General features: G+C 42.0%; 1 protein-coding gene across 11 annotated transcripts in view; it reads right to left on the reverse strand.

Annotated features, from left to right (window-relative positions):
• Positions 1-18,926, reverse strand: part of AKAP13 (A-kinase anchoring protein 13) — a 351,713-nt gene that overhangs the window by 184,125 nt on the left and 148,662 nt on the right. For all 11 annotated transcript variants that reach the window (XM_057541952.1, XM_057541951.1, XM_057541950.1 and 8 more), the window contains exons 4-5: positions 15,943-16,239; positions 5,876-6,059 (exon numbers count right to left, since the gene is read on the reverse strand). In XM_057541952.1, coding sequence (XP_057397935.1) covers positions 5,876-6,059; positions 15,943-16,239 — 481 coding nt within the window. The remainder of the gene's footprint in view (positions 1-5,875; positions 6,060-15,942; positions 16,240-18,926) is intronic.

Consider the following 18,926-nt stretch of genomic DNA (forward strand, 5'->3'; position numbering starts at 1 on the left):
TAAGAGTGGCCCCCACTTGCCACAACTAGAGAAAAGCCCTCGCACAGAAACGAAGACCCAAAACAGCCATAAATAAATAAATAAATAAATAAAAATTAAAAAAAAAAAAAGACTAGAATAACTAGAATCAGAGATAGCAAAATATGCATCATCTTCAAAAAAACAAAAAACAACCAAAGGACAGGCTTGTGAATAATGGCAACTTACTAACTATATGGCCTTGGGCAATCTAGCCTCTCTGGGTCTATTTTCTCATCTGTAGAAAAATACTAACTGTATTAACTATGTCTTAGACGTTTCCTGAGAGGTTTTAAATAAGAACACATGTAAAGCACCAATGCAGCAGATAATCAACATTCAGTAACTGTTACTGCCCTTCCTCCTCTTTCTAGTTTCCACTCAGTCCTACCACCTTTTCTTTACCAAAACACAAAGATCCAGATCTTACAATGAGAAAGGAGGATGAGTGGATGGATAAGTGGATGAGAGGATGGGTAGGACTTAGGCCGGAGAAATGTAAAGATACGTTTGTACATTTGTTTCATCCTTTCCCCTCCTAAGCAAAAGCAAAGGCTCCAAACTTGTTTTGCACCAGATGGGCTACTGAGGACTCACTTGTCTAGCACCTGAAGAGAACCCTAAAAAGGCAACTACTACGTTAACAAAAGATCTTGCTCAACAGGACTCGTTTCCATTGTGAAATATGTACACTTGAGTACTAGCTACTCTACCACCTGACCCTGACCCAGGTTTCAAGTGCAAATGTGTCAAAAGAAGGACTTGGGAACTACAGACACAGACTCTTTGAGAGGGGCCAATACTGCATGCTACAGTAATAAACCACTGACTGAGAGCCTAGTGTTCGCCAGGCTGGGTCTGTGCTCTGCCTATGCACACGGGTCATCTCAATCTAGGCAGATCGTTCACTGGACTCTGAGCCTGAGCCTGGTTCGTAGCCTTGTGATGTTGGGCAACTCACTTTACCTCTCTGGCCTCAGTTTCCCTGATTATAAAACAGGGATAATACCACCGACCCACTCATTAGGCTGTCGGGAGGATCAAAATGTAAAAAGACAGCCTAAGGGTAACCAAAAGTAGTTTTAAAACCATATGATGGGTAATACAAATGTAAAGATTTTAGTGAGGATCTTGTTCTCCTCAGGAAAGTAGAGGCTAGGACTAAATGGAAAGCCTGTTACCCTTTCCTAATTAAGTGCTGGTCATCCAGTATCCCAGGGGCCTTTTCCCAAGTCTCTTTCCTTCTGTCAAATTTTTGTAGAGGGAAGAATATGGGCCTTGGAATTCCACAGATGTGTGTGTACTAGTAGCTCTACCATTTCTATAAAGCCTTGGCTAGTTACTTCAATTCTCTGAGCCTCCATATTGCATCTGTAAAACAGATAATACATATTTCGAAAGGCTGTAATAAGGTTAAAATGAAACATTATGTGTAACGTACCAACCATGACTTCTAGTGCATTGTAGGCATTCAACAAATAAAGATCTGTTGAACTGATACTGAAAATGAGATTAAGTATGAGGACAAATTCTTTTAAACTCACTCTTAGGGCAAATAAAATATTTTAGCACTTTTACGTCAACACTAGAGAGTTGAAATTCTTCAAAGATATACTCTTCCTGTAAGGGTAACAGCATTGTAAATGATTCCTTACCAGTCTAGAGTTCCTAGTTCCATCAACATCACAGCATGTATCAGAGAGCCAAACTAATTTTTTAAAGTGTTATCTATTACGCAAGGGAATAATTTCAAACTCTTATTAAATAGGGATGTCCAAATGCTGCCTGAAAATACTTCAAGACTGTGGTCATACTTTCTTAATGTATGAAAAATTGATACAGGCCTATAAGGAAAGGAAAATTAAGAGCAATAACAGATAACATTTATGTCAGTCACTGTTTTATGCCCCTCTCTCACTGAAATGTTATGCATTCTTTTGTTCATTTCTCAAAGCAACCCCCTGAAGATAGTCCTCTTATTCTTCCCATGTTACAAACAAGGCACTGAGGAGGTTAAGTGGATCACCCAAGATCACATCGCTCCACAAGAGGCAGACCATGGAGTCAAAACTAGCCTGCCTCACTACAATTCTCCCAACCCTTCTACTAACTGTAATTCACAGAGAACTACAATAAACATTACAAAAAAAGATAGTGTAACCAGATCAATCAATGGGAATGTGAGTTTCACTGATCAGTGAACTATCATTTCACTGATTTTATGACTACATAGGAAACTTTCACATAGAGCCCCTTAGAGTTTAACAAAGTATCTGCACAAATCTCACTTGGTTCTAACGACCTGATGATGTCAACGGACTAGATATACTATTCATAAGGAATGAGAAACATGAGACTCAGAGTGGGTAGGTGACTTTTTGTGAGTCATACATTCTAATAAGTGAGGAAACTTAGATTTTAATTAAGTTTTTCGTCCCTAAGCAATTCCACCATACTACACCGTCTCTCTTCAAGCTGAAATATTTATAACCCCTACATTTGCTCCAGGAAATAACCATAATCTGTGTGACAAATAAACCCTGATTTTTTACACTGTACACACCCAGACCTTAGTTATCATTCTAGGAAGTAGACATTATTATCCTTTTTAAAAAAAAATCAGATGAAGACATTGAAGCTTAGACAGGAAAGTTACTCAGTGTGACCAAAGTAATACAGCTAAAATGGCAGAGCTGAAATGCAAGCTTATGCTTGACTTCAAAGTTTGCACACTTTGCCATTACCGGGAACTGCCTCTCAATCTCAGCTCTAATGAGTGACCCAGGTCCTAAGATTTCTTATATGTCATATGTGAGCGAGGTATCAGGCAGCATCTGGCTCTAACATTCTCTTGTTAGATGGCTCCAATGCAACACTCATCTAATATCATCACTTCCTAGCATCCTAAACTAAGAGCCTGAAGACTCGGGTTCTCTCCCTACACTCCCCATCGCTGATTAAGGGACCTTGGGCAGGGTGTTCAACCAACTCCTCTTCAAAATGTGGGAGATGACTGTGCATCTACCTAAGAGCAGAAGTAGGTGTAGGTGTTCTAGGTACTCCTCCAGGACTAAGATTTCTCAGGCAAAACTCGTAACATTTGTGTTTAAGGTGAATTTTCAGATCACAAATGCATCCATATTCATAATGTACATCAAAATATAAGCTAAAGCAAAAGAGCTATAAGTCGACAAAATCTCTCTCTTCCCTGTCACTGAACGAAGTGAAAGTTAACAGTTTCGGGCTACAGAAAAGGGGAACTGCCAAAAATGTCCTAAATAGAGTTCCCTAAAGACATTAGTCTTATTTAGAGAAAGCTTCTTCTTCTAAGCACAGGAGAATCAATTTTCACACAGAAATGACTCAGTTTATCAAAATGGACTATCTAAATAAGCCTTAGGCACACAAACACAAAAAGAACTTGGACCCTAATAAGCACAATGCCCTCCCTTTCCCACCTCAAAAAAACCAGCGTAAGCAGCAAAGAATTAAAACAACAAATTTATTTTGGGAGAGGTATAAAAGGAGTAAAATAAACTTGATATTTCAGTTAGGGCTGGAATAAATGTAAAGTGTATATACTTCAATTAATAAATGTAAAGTGTATATACTTCAATTTCGTATTAACTGAAAAGAGAGGATAAGAGACAGGCCTATATGAAAATTTTCAATTTGAAAGGGGGAAGGGGTAAGAACACCCAAGTCTAAAGATTTCAGTGAACTACTAGAAAGATATCAGCATATAGTGGAGCGACTCTTAACTTTCCACAAATCTCTTTGTGAATTTCACAAAACAAACTCTTTATTCAGAAACACATGTGCATAAACTTTTACCTGTAATTTCAAAGGATGTAGATCCCATGAAGTCTACTCTTGGGTTCTTTGACTCCTAGGGGTGGAAGGCGCTCTGGACAGCCTCTTAGGAGATGTGGTTTCTGTTTCTGGCCCTGCCACCTTGTCATTCTAATCCACTCAGTTTCCTCATCTGTTAAAGATGATCTTTCCTGACTTCATGGTTGAAATTCTAGCAAAGTCTACTGACATCACAGTAAGAGTGAAGGATTTAGGAAAATCACCACCTGATCTTTTTTAAAATTGTTAATTACGACTCAGCATTTCTTCTAGGTTGCAGAACAGTAACAGCCAGAAGAATCTAAGTTCAGAGCTAGATCTGCAGCAAGGTGCTCCTACTCTCCTACTACAGTCCTCCATTCGAGGACTTCTCAAGCTGGCTTTCCCTTACCCATTCCACTTCAAAAGGAGCTAAGTTGCTCTCCAACATTTAACAGAGGTAGCACTATAAAGCAAGCCAAAAACTATTCTCCAAGAACAAACACACTCTAGTTTCCTTAAAGCTGTGCTGTAAGAACCGTCTTGTGACATCCTCACCCAGCGTATAATGAAGCTGTTGTAATCACTATTTCCCCATTTGGATGGCAATCCTTAACCAACTCTGCTGCCCAGCAAAACCTCTGAGCTCTAAGATTGAATTTAGAGAAACTGCACTTGAACTTCACAATAGTTACACTGAGATAATTGCTTCAACTTCTGGGAAGAGGCCTGTCTTCCTAAGGCCATGAGGCAAACAAGCAGAAGGAATCAAATCACTGGCCAGATGGGAAGTACAAAGGAATGGAACATATTACTCTCTGGAACACTGTCCTAGGAGAGCTCGAGTATCCAAAGCTCATCTGAGATGAGGTGTGCCCCTCCTGCCGTCATTGTATCTACAGCACCCATCAGAAAGCTTTCTGCAAAGAACCTTCTGTCTGGCTTCATTGGGGAAGTTATAAGCATGGCAGATAAAGAAAAACAAACAAACAAAAAACCCCTATTTATATAGCACTAAGTATCATTACATTCTGCAATCTCTTCTTGGCCCTTCCAGATTACCCCTCACACAGTTTAAAATGATAAAAAAATAAAATGCAACTAAATTAAGTCTAACATGGGCAAAATATCTGAGAATTTGGGAATACTGACTTAATTTACAAGGATCCTTCAAAAAATAACATAGATCCAATGGGATTGATTCTTGTTTAGACTATGTGGTGGAAAAGATAATGATGACCATAAAGCAATAAAAAATCATTAAATAAGAGGAACTATACTTGAAATTTTCTGCCTTTTATAATGTTCCAATGAAAAGTGTTGGCTGTCATAATGCATTTATTTTTCTATTTATTCAAGAAAAAAGAAAAAAGAACTCTTCCAATGTTTTGACTAACAACCTTCCTTCAAAGGACTCTCTGAAGAGTCAGAATGTATAACAATTGAACGCACAAACACATAGACAGGATTTCCTACTGCACGTTTCCAGGACAGCTCAGTTGCTTTTTACTGCTACTCATATGAAGAGACCACTGCTCTCGATTCTATTTATAGAAATTACATTCAAACCAAAACTCAGTGTTCAGCATACTTTCCATAAGCAATTATTGAAGTATTTCTAGTTAACGCTTTCAAATCTTGAAGACATACCAGAAAGAAAAGTATATGGTACAGAAAAACCGTTCCCTCTTGTACTAAACCGGGAAAAACTGGATACCTTGGTAATGGAGTGCTACCCCTACAGACCAGACTTATTCTGAGTTTTCAGTAAAATTTAAGAGGCATGAAGCAGTAAGGGCAGGGAAACAGAGGAGAGAAAAAAAATGGGAATATGACTTACGTGTGTTACTCTCAGACAATGAAGTCGTGAGCGGGAGCAAGCTTATAAACCTCCAGTGAAAGGCAAGGCACAGAGCTGAGGTTTTAGTTCCTGGCGAAGGCTGGAGATGCCAAGGGGGCAGAGCTACTATGAATCGGGGGCGGGGCTGGCGCTGAGAAGAAGGAAATGGGGAGAAGGAGCACTTACTCAGTTAGAAGCCTGTGCAGCTTGTGATAACCCCGCTCCAAGGCCAAGCTCACAGGGGTCGCTCCTTCTTGGTTGTGGATGCTGAGAGCTCCGCGGCCACCTGGCTTCTGCAACAGGAACCACGTCAACCTCAGCAGCCCCAGCCGTGCAGCAAAATGCATCAATGTCTCTCGGGGGCCACCATCTGTAGATGGGGGAGAAAATGAAAATCAGTAAGGAGAATGTGAAAACCCAAAGTAAACAAACAAAGAGATGGCTCAGGTAAACACCACTGCCTCCAAGCACCTAAGATCCTCAAGTTAAGCCACAACATACAACATGAACAATTTTCTTGTGGCAGAGTAGAATCAGCTCTCAAAGACAAAATGAAGCTAGAAAAAATATAAGAAGCAAAATCTCCAATAGGAGACAGTCCTACAGAAGAGAATCCATTTCTATATTCTGATTTAATGCATTTGTTCAACAAATTTATACAGGCAGATTTTAAGGGTGACTGTACTACACATATGTTCTTTTCCTTACAAGAAAAAGAAAAGAAAAAGAAAGAAAGAAGTGAATGCAGCCTCATAACATGGGGATCAGGATCCAAGGGGAATAGTTATTGGGGCTTAGACGGGTATATCAAAAAGGGTATAATTACTTAAAAAAAAAAAATAACACCCAGAGAGGAGGTGGCTAGTTAAACACTAAAAACAGGTTCTGCTTGTTAAGTACACACAGGTCTTTTTTTCTCCCACATTAAGGGCAAATCAAATTGCTGGCACAGCCAGCTTTTTTGGTTGGTTGTTTAATGAAAGAAAGAAATGCATCTCCAGGCATAAGAAAGACTAACTCCAAGATGATATGCTAACAACTTCAGAAAGAAAAACATGTGCCATTTCACCTGAGGTAAGTCAAGGCCCCTTCTTGGTACAGAGTCACTTTGAAAGTGGCAGAGGGGGCTTCCCTGGTGGCGCAGTGGTTAAGAATCCGCCTGCCAATGCAGGGGACACGGGTTCGAGCCCTGGTCCAGGAAGATCCCGCATGCCACAGAGCAACTAAGCCCATGCGCCACAACTACTGAGCCTGCGTTCTAGAGCCCGCGAGCCACGGGTGCTGAAGCCCGCGTGCCTAGAGCCCATGCTCCACAACAGGAGAAGCCACGGCGGTGAGAGGGCCGCACACTGTGGTGAAGAGTAGCCCCCGCTCGCCACAACTAGAGAGGTGGCCCATGCGCAGCCGTGAAGACCCAACGCAGCCAAAAATAAATAAATAAATAATTAATTAATTAAAAAAAAAAAGAAAGTGGCAGAATGAGGAAGGGCTTTGGAGTCAGACAAATCTGGGTTCAAATTTGGCATTTACCATCCATGTGACTGGGCATAATCCATTTCAGTTCTCTGAGCTTCACTCTCTTCATCCCTAGAGTGGGGTACCACCACCTCACTCCCATGGCTGCAGTAACAAATCAGAGGGGTAGGTGACATGCTAGTCAGATGATGGCCTGTAGCAGGCACTCACTGAATAAACGCTGGGTTCCTTCCCTCCCCACCCCCCTTCTCTGTCCCTCCCAACTTCCAATCACATTCTAGGTTCACTGGCAACACTCTCTGTGCCTCGGGCATCCTCTTGTGCCCAACCTGTTAAGGCGGGAGCTACAGCTACCCGAGGGCTTCAGTACACAGCCCACGATGCTGGCTGGCTTACTCAACCACAGGGAGCACCACTCAGAGTCTGGAAACGGGAATGGTGTCCTGCAGTTGCGCTTGCTTTCATCCCCTCAGCTGAGCTAACATCTCTCATTCTCTGTGGCTTCCCGCAGGTCTCAACTTCCTCACTGAGCATTCTCAGAATTCTTGGACCCCAGTGTTTTGTCCTTACACTGAAGTCCCCGATGCTTCTGTACGTGAGCAGCACGGTAAGAATGAAGGCATCTTTGACCCTGTGGTTTTACATGAACTGCACTGTCTTCTAACGTCACATGTGCCTTAGTCTTGTCTCCTTACTGCTGGGGTAAATTTCCTTGGAAGCAAAAACCATCTTTCATATTTTACACTTTCCCCATAGAACTCTGCACACTGACTAATTCAGGATTTATATGATGTTCAGCACAGGCACAGGCTGGAAAGACATCAACACTACAGAAGAAACCACAGCCCGTGGAGGTACAAATTTTAATAATCAACAACTCAGAGCAGGTGGCCAGGCCGGACAAAAGGAAAGAACCTTCAGAAAAGATCAAATATCACCATCTGACTTGTGCCTTACAGTTTCACAGGCACTCTGACATCCTTATCAAATACAAAAAAGCTAATAAGGTACTGCCCAGGAACTAGGTGATTTTTTAGAGACTGGTTAAGTCCGGTCTCACTACCTGACACCTCCTTAAAGTAGTTTCCTCTACACCCCCCGCCCTTTCTCATCCCCTACTTGCTCTGAGTCAGCTCAGCCTTCAAGACTAGAGTTCCAACACCAAGAGAGGAAAGTGTGGGTGGCGGGTGGTGGTGGTGGGATGAACTGGGAGATTGGGATGGACATGTATAAAACAGATAATAGGAACCTGCTGTATAAAAAAATAAATAAAATTCAAAAAAAAAAGAAAGATCTCACGTTCTTGGGGGGGTGGAAGAGTAGAGTTCCAAAAACAAGGCCATACACCTGCTCCAAGCTGGCACCCCAATTCCAGCACCTGCAGGCTCCCAAGTCTCATCCTAACGTCCTTAGCAGCAGGCACCACATCTGCTTTTAGGTCACCCCCTCTCTGCAATCAACAGATAATAAGAAAAGTAATATCTGGTGAAGACTAAGTGCTGTGCACTGGGCTAAGCGGTTTGTATTCACTTTTTTCATTCTCACAATAACCCTGTGAGGTCTCGTTATCCTCATTTTGCAGATGAAGACAGGTTAATAACTTACCCACGGCAAAAATCATCAAGATTTGAAAATTCTTGTCTTGGGTCTAGAAACCATACCCTCTCCATTACTCCACTCCGTCTCTTTTTGTAAAAATCAATCATGCAAGCATTCTAATGTTGTAGTTTAAAAAGTACCTTCTCATGTTTTCCTCCAAAAATAATTTCTCTTACCTAACATACCTTGCATCATTGCTTTTGTTCCTTTTGTCTCAGTTTAAAATCCAGAGCACCTACAATTTAGAATCAACCTCTTTTCTCTAGTCTCTGTTTTCTTCTCTCTTGTGATCTTTGTGTTTTCCCTCTGTATTGTGAGAGCTACCCAACTTTGTTTTTCAGGTCACTAACTGCATTTCCTATGATGTCAATTGGGTCCTTTATCCCCAGTTTGAATTTAATTATGCTCCGGGATTCTGGATGTCCTTGCATCATTTAAGCCAACTCCCTTCCATCTTTGCCCTCATTGTGATGGCTTTTCTGCAGTAATTAAAGCGCCTAATCAGTTGATTTAATAAGGAAGATTATCCTGGCTAATCTGGGTAGGCCTAACAGAATCAGTTGGAAGGCTTTAAAAGCAGGGCTGAGATTTCCCCTGGAGAGAGAAGAAATCCTGACCGAGGAGGACAGCATCAGGCTGTGCTCGTGGAGTGCCATCCAGCTCAGGAGTTCCCCTTCCTGTCTGAGGATGACAGCTTTGGCTCGTGCTGGTGGGTTTGAGCTTGCCCGTGATTTTCTCTTCCACTCCTACCCTACAAATTTTGGACTTGCTTAGCCAGCCGCCACCATTGTGCAAGCCATTCCCTGAAACAAACCTTAGTACATATTTTCCTACTGGTTCTGATACTCTGGGTGACCCTGACTGACATAATTATTAAATTTATTTTTCTCCTTGTTGCTTCCTTCTCCTTCCTTCCTTCCTATTTTATAATAGGTCTGACTTCTTCAATCTTTTAAAGGACAAATGGCAAACCCCTTCTAAATTTTTCTTTGGTTTCTTAACGAAAATTAGAGTCTTCCATCTGAATATTCAGGATACTTTTCCATTTCCTTTATGCTGTAGTGTTATTTCATAGGCCGTATGTTGGTTGGTTAGTTTTCCTGTTTAACCATGTTCAACTGGAAAAATCTCTTTGTGGGCCCAGCTTCCCACGGAGAAGGTAGGAGAAAATGTCTGAAGTCCTGCTTACTATCTGCTTGTATGCTGGAAGCACCCCTCCACGCACTCCCTCAGCTCTGCAGAGAAAGGCGCTGGGCCTCGCAGGCATTAGACCATGAGAAGCAGGCGAGATGGCTGCACCTTTTCAAGTCGTCAGATTTTCTGTCTAAGCAAAACATTCTGAGTTCTGTGAACAAAATAGTAATCAAAGGCTACAGGTACTCTTCCTACCCCATCGATCCACACTGTTCACAGGACTCTTTGAATGCGTATCTATGAGACTCCAAAATCACCATTCTTTGTACTATTCTGTACTACTTCTTAAATAAACCTTAAGTCCCACATGATGCAGGAATTCTCACACCCTGTGGGGAAGGGAAACAGCAGGCCCATGTGAGAAATGGGCATTTGGAAAAATGACACCTGTAACCTTGTGACAGAATCAAGGTTTGAGAGGGAACAAAACCTTTTGGAGTTAAAGTGCTGCCATTACGAGGAACCACTTGTCCTGGAGTCAATCCCTTAGACTATTACAATTATATATTATTAAAATATCTTTTACTATTTTATTATTTTCTTTTTTTGCAGCTACGATAGCTGAAAACATACAAAATTACTAGTGGGTGTAGCTAAGGAAAAATTTTCATGGAAAGCTATCAATCTGGAAAAGGTGTGGGAACTGAAACACTAAATGATTAAGGTTGTGGTTCTATTAACCAACATCAGATATAAAGAACTGAGAACACACAGACTGCTTTTAGTGCAGCCTGGCTTAAACCTGTCTCATCCTTCTCTCCATCCAAATTTCTCTATGTGGGGAGGGCTCCCACCCCAGAGGTGATTAGATCTTCTTTTCGTTTAGTTATACAACACCATGACTAAATACGAATGCAGATTTCCCCCAGGACCTTTCTCCTCTTTGCTTTCTTCAGAGCAAGTCTTCAAAGGCCCACCCTTTGTTACCTGAGAGTTATGCTGATTGCTACTGTACAAGGGTCTTTCAGGGGAAAAACCATCCTAATTCACCATCTCACTAACCACAGAGGCACTGAAGAGCTGAGACAACTAGGTGAAACTTGGTAACTCAGAGGGAAGATACTCCAACCCCACCATTCACCATCAACCCAGACGAATCCATATTATTTGCCTTTAAGGCAGAACTAAGGCGAAAAGTACAGTGCTTTATGTAACTAGGGGTTAAAGAACTCTTGGAAGAATAAAATGGACAAATTCCCTCTTGCTGATGTTTAAAGTAAGGACTGCCTGTAGAAATAAGCTTTAAAAAAAAGGTCTCATTCTGCTTCAAAGAGGGTTTTTTTTAAGTGCTATATACTGTTTTATCCTTTTATAGAACATGTCACTTTCCCTCATCAGAGTCATCAGTGTTTTGTCTCCAAAAGGTTACTGGATATTGGTCATGGTACATTAAAAATGAAGAGCCTGCAAACTAGCACACACTATTGGATATATTTTCCTCCATTTCACAGATGAAGAAATTGAGAAACAGAGAGATTAAGTATTCTGCACAAACTCTTGCAATGAAGCCAGGATATCAACAAACTGACTCTGCAGCCTATGCTCTTTCTACTTTACAATATCAAGCCTAAGCCAAGAGTTCTTACCATCATGTTCACGCCTGCAGTTCAGGGAGACTGAATCCCTGAAACAATATGTAAATTTTTGCAGGTAGCCCCTATGTATATTTTTTCCTGAGGAGAAATCTGAGCTATTTTGAAAGGAGTCACGGACCTGAAAGAAAGTTAAAAAGCACTACATCTTAAACGATTAGAGTGGGAGGATTAACCATAAATCTTACATGACTCCTTTGTACAAGTATTAGGCTGGAACACCTGTAAACATCCTAGCTTTCAACAGCAAGTAGTCCTGTTATATAACAAGGTGCCCTATTTAGCTGCATGATTATCCCAGGCAACAAGCTGACTTCGTACCTTCTTCCTTTAAACACCTTTAAAAAAGCATCCGATGCGCAACTCACAGCTGTAAGCAGTGTTCCTTTGCATTTGTCCCCCAACAGCAAGCAAGGACCTCTTAATTGATGCTATTCAGCCTTAAAATACCCACTGTTTGCAGATTCTAATCCACAATTAACTGAACAATTTCAACTGCAGAATGTGAATCCAGCACTTGAAATCAGATTCCTGATCCCATGGCTGACAGGTCCATTAAGTCCCTTGCATGCATTTCACCTTGTAAAGTATACAGTTAACTTGTTCAATTTCTTTTGTTCTTTTGTTTTTAGTTTATGTACAATAAAATTCACTTTTGGGGGGTGTACAGTCCTATGAGTTTGAGCACACGCATATATTCTTATAACCACCACCACAAAACCATTTTTTTTTAAGACACAAAACCATTTCAACACCCAAAGAATTCCCCCATGATTACCCCTCTGTGGTCAGACCTTTACCCTACTTCTAGCCCCTGGCAACTACTACTAACCTATTTTCTGTTCCTACAATTTTTCCCTTTCTAGAATATCATATAAATAGAATCATAGAGTAAATAACTTTGGAAACTGACTTCTTTACTTAGTGCAATGCATTTAAAATGCATTCAAGTTGATGCACATGTCAACAGTTTGCTCCTTTTTTTATTGCTGAGTAGTATTCCATTGTATGGATGTACCACAGTTTGTATATATAGTCACCCAGTGAGGGAGATCTGGGTTGTTTCTAGTTTGGGATGATTATAAATAATGCTGCTATAGGCACATTTGTGAAAAGATTTTTTTGAGTAAATATAAGTTTTCATTTCTCTAGGACAAAGAGCCAAAAGTGGGATTGCTGGGTCATAGAGTAAATGTACATTTAACTTTATAGGAGACTGCCAAACTGTTTCCTGGAGTGGCTGTATTATTTTGCATTCCCACCAGCAATGTATGAGATGTTGTTCTGCATCCTTGCCAGTGCTTGGTATTGTTAATTTTGGTCTTCCTAAAGGTGTGTAATGGCACGTTATTGTGGTTTTCAGGCATTTCCCTAAGTGTTCAAATTTGATTTAGTCTTCACTAGCACTGCTTGAACAATTTTGTACATCAGAAACTTAAGAAGCACATGGAAAGACTATAAAAATATTACAGCTGGTGAGCTGCCTACTGAAGACAAAGATGCTAAGACCCAGAGAAGGGAAGGATATGCCTAAAGTCTCAGACCTGTGCTTTTCTGACAGTTCTTTCTAATCATGTGGCGTGAACCAGCTATCCAATTCCTGTACCCTCTAAACAAGACAAAGCAAAACCACACAAAATAAACTTTAAGCCCCACAAATAACTAATGAAATCCTTTTTGATACTGATTTATAAAAGGCAACCAGAATAATCATTCTGATCACAACACAGAAACAGCATGAGCTAGGTTTCCGAACATTAGACTTCTGAAAAGGTGCCCGTGCCCTGTATAATGGCAAATATTTTGATCTCTAGATCCCAGCAATGCAGAGGTTTCTTAGACATTATATTAATAAGAAAAGGACAAGGGACAAGTGCTTTTTCCCTTCATTTTAGAGTCCACGCTTTCTTTTGTATTTTACCTGGCAGGAGGGCCCCCAGTCGTTATCTTGACAGGAAGTCCCTGATAGTGAGGGACACCATTCTTGCAGCTGATCACCACCTTAATGGTTAAATTCAGTGGGTTTAAGAGAACCAAAACTAGCAAACACCTCCTCGCCATTCTTCCACGGGAGGAAGAACACAGTTACTTGACAGGTCTGCGGGAGCAGGAACTGAGCGCACCCCTGGCTCAGCCCCTCTCAGCGCTTCTCCTCAGGATCTGCTTGCCTGCAGGGTGGGGGGGGGGGTGACTTCTGGGTGCTCCCCTACATAACACAATAATCAAAGCTGGTGGAGGGCTTCCCTGGTGGCACAGTGGTTGAGAATCTGCCTGCCAATGCAGGGGACACGGGTTCGAGCCCTGGTCTGGGAAGATCCCACATGCCGCGGAGCAACTAGGCCCGTGAGCCACAACTACTGAGCCTGTGCGTCTGGAGCCTGTGCTCCTCAACAAGAGAGGCCGCGATAGTGAGAGGCCCGCGCACCGCGATGAAGAGTGGCTCCCGCTTGCCGCAACGAGAGAAAGCCCTCACGCAGAAACGAAGACCCAACACAGCCAAAAATACATATAAAAATAAATTAATTAACTTAAAAAAACATTAAAAAAAAAATAAAGCTGGTGGACGCTGAAGGGCAGTCCTGTGATTGTCCAGCTCTTTCAGAAATAAAGTAGAAAGGATACGCAACCCCTTCCAGCAAGCGGTCTGAAGTCAGCCTTTCAATCTAGCTTTTGTCAGTAAAAAGGCAAACATTTTAAACTCTATGTAACTCCTAAATCTTTCCACGATTTGCACTCAGGAGGGAAAGACGATGTTATTTATTGGACTCCAGGTATATGTTGCTTCATTAAATACGTGTGTGTGTGTGTGTGTGTGTGTGTGTGTGTGTGTGTATACACATACATACATATTCACTATATCTAGTAGACGTCATTTGCCACAAGAATAATTACACAGGAAATCCCCTGTCTGAATAAGAGGAACATAAATAGATACTTATTACATCAGTGTTTTTTAAAAAGTAGAGCCCTTCCTTCAATGAACTCTCATATGGAGAGCCAGTAGATAAAATAAACAAGGGTGAAAATACTCTGGTTAAAAATGTGCGGGGTTTTCCAGAGCTCAGCCTGCTCTCGTGCTGCCCCCCAATTACTTCCCAGTCTTTTCCTCTCCTCCAACTTCGTGGACTCTCTAGAGAACTTGACAAGACAATAAGGAAAACCCTGCTTTGATAATTAAACATGAAAGAAGTATCCCAAGTTACTCTCCTACCCTCCTCATGAAGGTCAGGTCTCTTTCTACACACAGGAGATCAAGCCTGAAATCTGGGCCCATGGAAGGGCGACATGCCAACCTCTACTTTATTTTGGTTTTTTTGAATATTATTTTATTTATTTTTTATACCTAAGGTTCTTATTAGTTATCTATTTTATACATATTAGTGTACACATGTCAATCCCAATCTCCCAATTCATCACACCACCACCACCGCCACTTTCCCCCCTTGGTGTCCATACGTTTGTTCTCTACATCTGTGTCTCTGTTTCTGCCCTGAAAACTGGTTCATCTGTACCATTTTTCCAGGTTCCACATATATGCGTTAATATACGATATTTCTTTTTCTCTTTCTGACTTGATTCACTCTGTATGACAGTCTCCAGATCCATCCACGTCTCTACAAATGACCCAATTTTGTTCCTTTTTATGGCTGAGTAACATTCCATTGTATATATGTGCCACATCTGCTTTATACATTCATCTGTCAATGGGCATTTAGGTTGCTTCCATGACCTGGTTATTGTAAATAGTGCTGCAATGAACATTGGGGTGCATGTGTCTTTTTGAGTTACGGTTTTCTCTGGGTAAATGCCCAGTAGTGGGCTTGCTGGGTCGTATGGTAGTTCTATTTTTAGTATTTTAAGGAACCTCCATACTGTTCTCCATAGTGGCTGTATCAATTTACATTCCCACCAACAGTGCAAGAGGATTCCCTTTTCTCCACACCTTCTCCAGCATTTGTTGTTTGTAGATTTTCTGATGATGCCCATTCTGACCGGTGTGAGGTGATACCTCATTGTAGTTTGATCTGCATTTCTCTAATAATTAGTGATGTTGAGCAGCTTTTCACATGCTTCTCGGCCATTTGTATGTCTTCTTTGAAGAAATATCTATTTAGGTCTTCTGCCTATTTTTTGATTGGCCACCCTCTACTTTAAATGGGAGCTGCCGACGACAACAGCGAGCTCTCTCTGGGGTCATTTCACTGCAAGAACAGGACTAACAGCTCAGCTGAAGAACCCGGGAGAGAGGCCACCGAGGTCACTCCACTACAGTAACTGCAAGATCTATTCAGCCACCATGGCAGATGTGAAGACAATCGCCATATAAAAACAGCCCCATCCAAAAACACAAGAATTCCAAATTCAGAGACTGTGGGTCACTGAAGTTCTTACCATGCGAAGTTGCATCTGTTCCCAACACATTCCACTCCGCTGGCAGCTTCAGGTGCCTGAACGCCAGGGCAACCTTCTCATCAAGGGAATTCACGTCCCTGGACGGGGGTCCTGACCGATCCAGGAAACGGGTGAAGTTCAGAGCCTGCTGATTTCCAGCACTGGTTGCCAGGAACTGGGCTGCATCGTAGGCCTCATCCTGGATGAACTTGAAGTCTTCTTCCGCCACCACAAACACAGGCAGGCCCTCTCTGGAAGCACAGAGCAGCACCTTCACCGTCTCGCAGCAGTCATGACCTAAGGAAACACACGCAGCAAGGAAAACAGGATTAGAGCCCTCCTCCTGAATGGAGGACACTGCGGGAGGGGGAGCTTCTCGGCTCTTCCTGCGTGACATACAAGCTCCCCTTACTAAAACAAACCTCTCCTTCCTCCGAGCTCTAACAGCAATCTTCCAAACTTCTTAAAACTCCATTTCCAACTCATTTTTACAATTGCTATTTGCAAATATGAATTGGTTCCCCTACCAAACAGCAAATAACTTTGTATTCCAGCTGCCACCATGCCGGCAGCATAGTGTTTGGTACTAACAGTCTCTGAAAATCTCAATATACACTGAACTACAGCGGTTCAATTTGAACAAATTAAAGAATGAAAGCTGAAGGACCTTGCAAGGCCTAGCGTACAATGGGAAGTCTAACCCCTCCCGAACTGTGCTGGATCCAAAAACCCAACAGGGAAAAAGTCACTCATACAGGTTACATGGCAGGAATTGTACAGATGCCCCAGAACCTGCCTCATTTTCACCACGATACAATTGAGCAAATGAGGAAGCACTTCGAAAAGTACAAAACGACTTGATTTTATTTTACTATTATGAAGCAATTCAAGGCCTAGAAAATAACTTCTGCTCTGAGATACACGTTCTTTCCTGTAACGTAAAGAGAACTTCAATCAAATCACCTAGGTCACCCAGGGATGACACAATGCTATGGCTAGAAACCTGGTTCAGGAGAAGCAAGCATGCCAGAGACTGCAGTGCCCACTGTCCAGAGGGGCAGAGACCTCACGAGCTGCGACACTGGCAGCAAGCTGCGTGTCACCTCAGAGAGCTTTGCTCAAGTAAGATCAGGAAGGTTTAACAGCAGTGTTTCCCGTGGGGAGGCCTTCCTGGAGAATCAGACTTTCTCTGGGTTTTCAGCCTCACAGAACTAAGTATTTCCAAGATATAGAATATTCATCAAAACACGTTTTTCCTCAACTTTCAGGCACTGATCTCAACTAGCTGGAACTATGCTCCTAACATCATCATTTCTTTCATAAGTATCTTTCTGATGAGAAAAAAGAAAAGGAAATGAAGTTGATGCTTCTGTTTGAGGTGCTCCCCCTGGTGCTCTGCCTGATAAACTGCAGGCACCTGAGGCCTGGGCTCCCCTGAGCCCACCGGCACGCACTGACCGCTTCCCAGCAGCGGGATGAGGAGGAGGGTCCCTGAATCTGGCTCTCCAGACCACGGGCACAGCCAACCGAGGCTTCACACTTCACAGAACAAAGTAAGCTTTCTGCTGTCTTTGAAAGAGAAAACAATTATTTTTTTCCACGTGACCAGTGAGAGTAATAACAGATTTTCCACATATACTTTTTCCCCAGGGGCCTCCTTAAGCCTTTGTGACAAAAGAAATCTCTCCCTGCTGTGTAATTTGAGGATGGTAACAAGTATCAATACTTACTAACCAAGAAACTACCACATACCAGTCATCTGACATGTCATTTTCTCTACACAACAAATTTATGAGGTGTGTATTGTCCTCACATTACAGATGAGAAAACTGAGACTTCAAGAAGTAATTTGCCCAAGTTTACACACATGTGAAGAAGGAGAATCCATCATTCAAATTCAAGTCTGATGCCAAAGGTCATGGCCTATTATATCATGATGCGAAAGTTTTGTAACACATTGCTTACAGATAAAGAGGGAAGGGTGACAGCTACGTCCCTACCTGCAAGGAGCCCAATACTTGGAATGACAGGCCAGTATGACTATTAAGCAAGAGGAACAGGTTCATGAACCACCGAGATCAGTCTCCACACAAACGCATAACTCCACCAAGGTGCTCCCACTGCATTCCCAGTTGAATTCCTTCCACGAAGGCTGTGGGAAAGTGAAGCATCCTCTGGCATGCATGCGTGCACACATGTGCATGGCTGTGTGTATACACCCATATTTGTATTTCAATTCAATAAATATGTCGAATTTATATATCTACTATGTGAAATGAAATTAGAAAAAAGAATCTTAATCTTTCTTTGAAGGGCAGCCAGCCTAATTACATAAGACAACAACATCAGGATAAACAAATCAACTGATTCAGGTAATAAAGGTTTGGGTGTTTTTCTGGCAGAAAGTAGTTCTTCTAAACTGTTCTGTAACATTTAACAACTAACATCTGGGGAATTCCCTGGCGGTCTAGTGGTTAGGACTCGGTGCTTTCACTGCTGGGGTCCAGGTTCAATCCTTGGTCGGGGAACTAAGATCCTGTGAGCTGTTCGGGGCAGCCAAAAATAACATCTGGACATCCACCAAGCCTAGCACACTGTAATTAGAAGTTAATCACAGTGAATCTGAGCCCTCCAGAGGTTTAGAGTCTATGAGGTGGCAATCAACCAAGCTGCAGATCACTGCAAAATGGGGTGGGTTCTGAAGAAACACATACCACGCAACTCGCCAGAGAGAACCAGTGAATTTCACAGGTGAGCAAAAGAAAGGTGGCAGTCAAGAAGGACCTTTTTGATAGGCATCCTACTCCAACTCTCCAACCGCAGTGGTTCTTCACTGCAACCCTCAGAACTCAGATGCATAGTCCTATCCTATCCCTCCCTCCCTCTCTATCACTTCTTTAATAACATCTACCTACCTATCTATCTATCTATCTATCTATCACTTCTCTAATAATTTCTCTGTGCCAGGCACCATCCTCAGTGAT

Source organism: Balaenoptera acutorostrata, chromosome 3 (assembly GCF_949987535.1).
Source record: "Balaenoptera acutorostrata chromosome 3, mBalAcu1.1, whole genome shotgun sequence".
Classification (NCBI taxonomy): Eukaryota; Metazoa; Chordata; class Mammalia; order Artiodactyla; family Balaenopteridae; genus Balaenoptera; species Balaenoptera acutorostrata.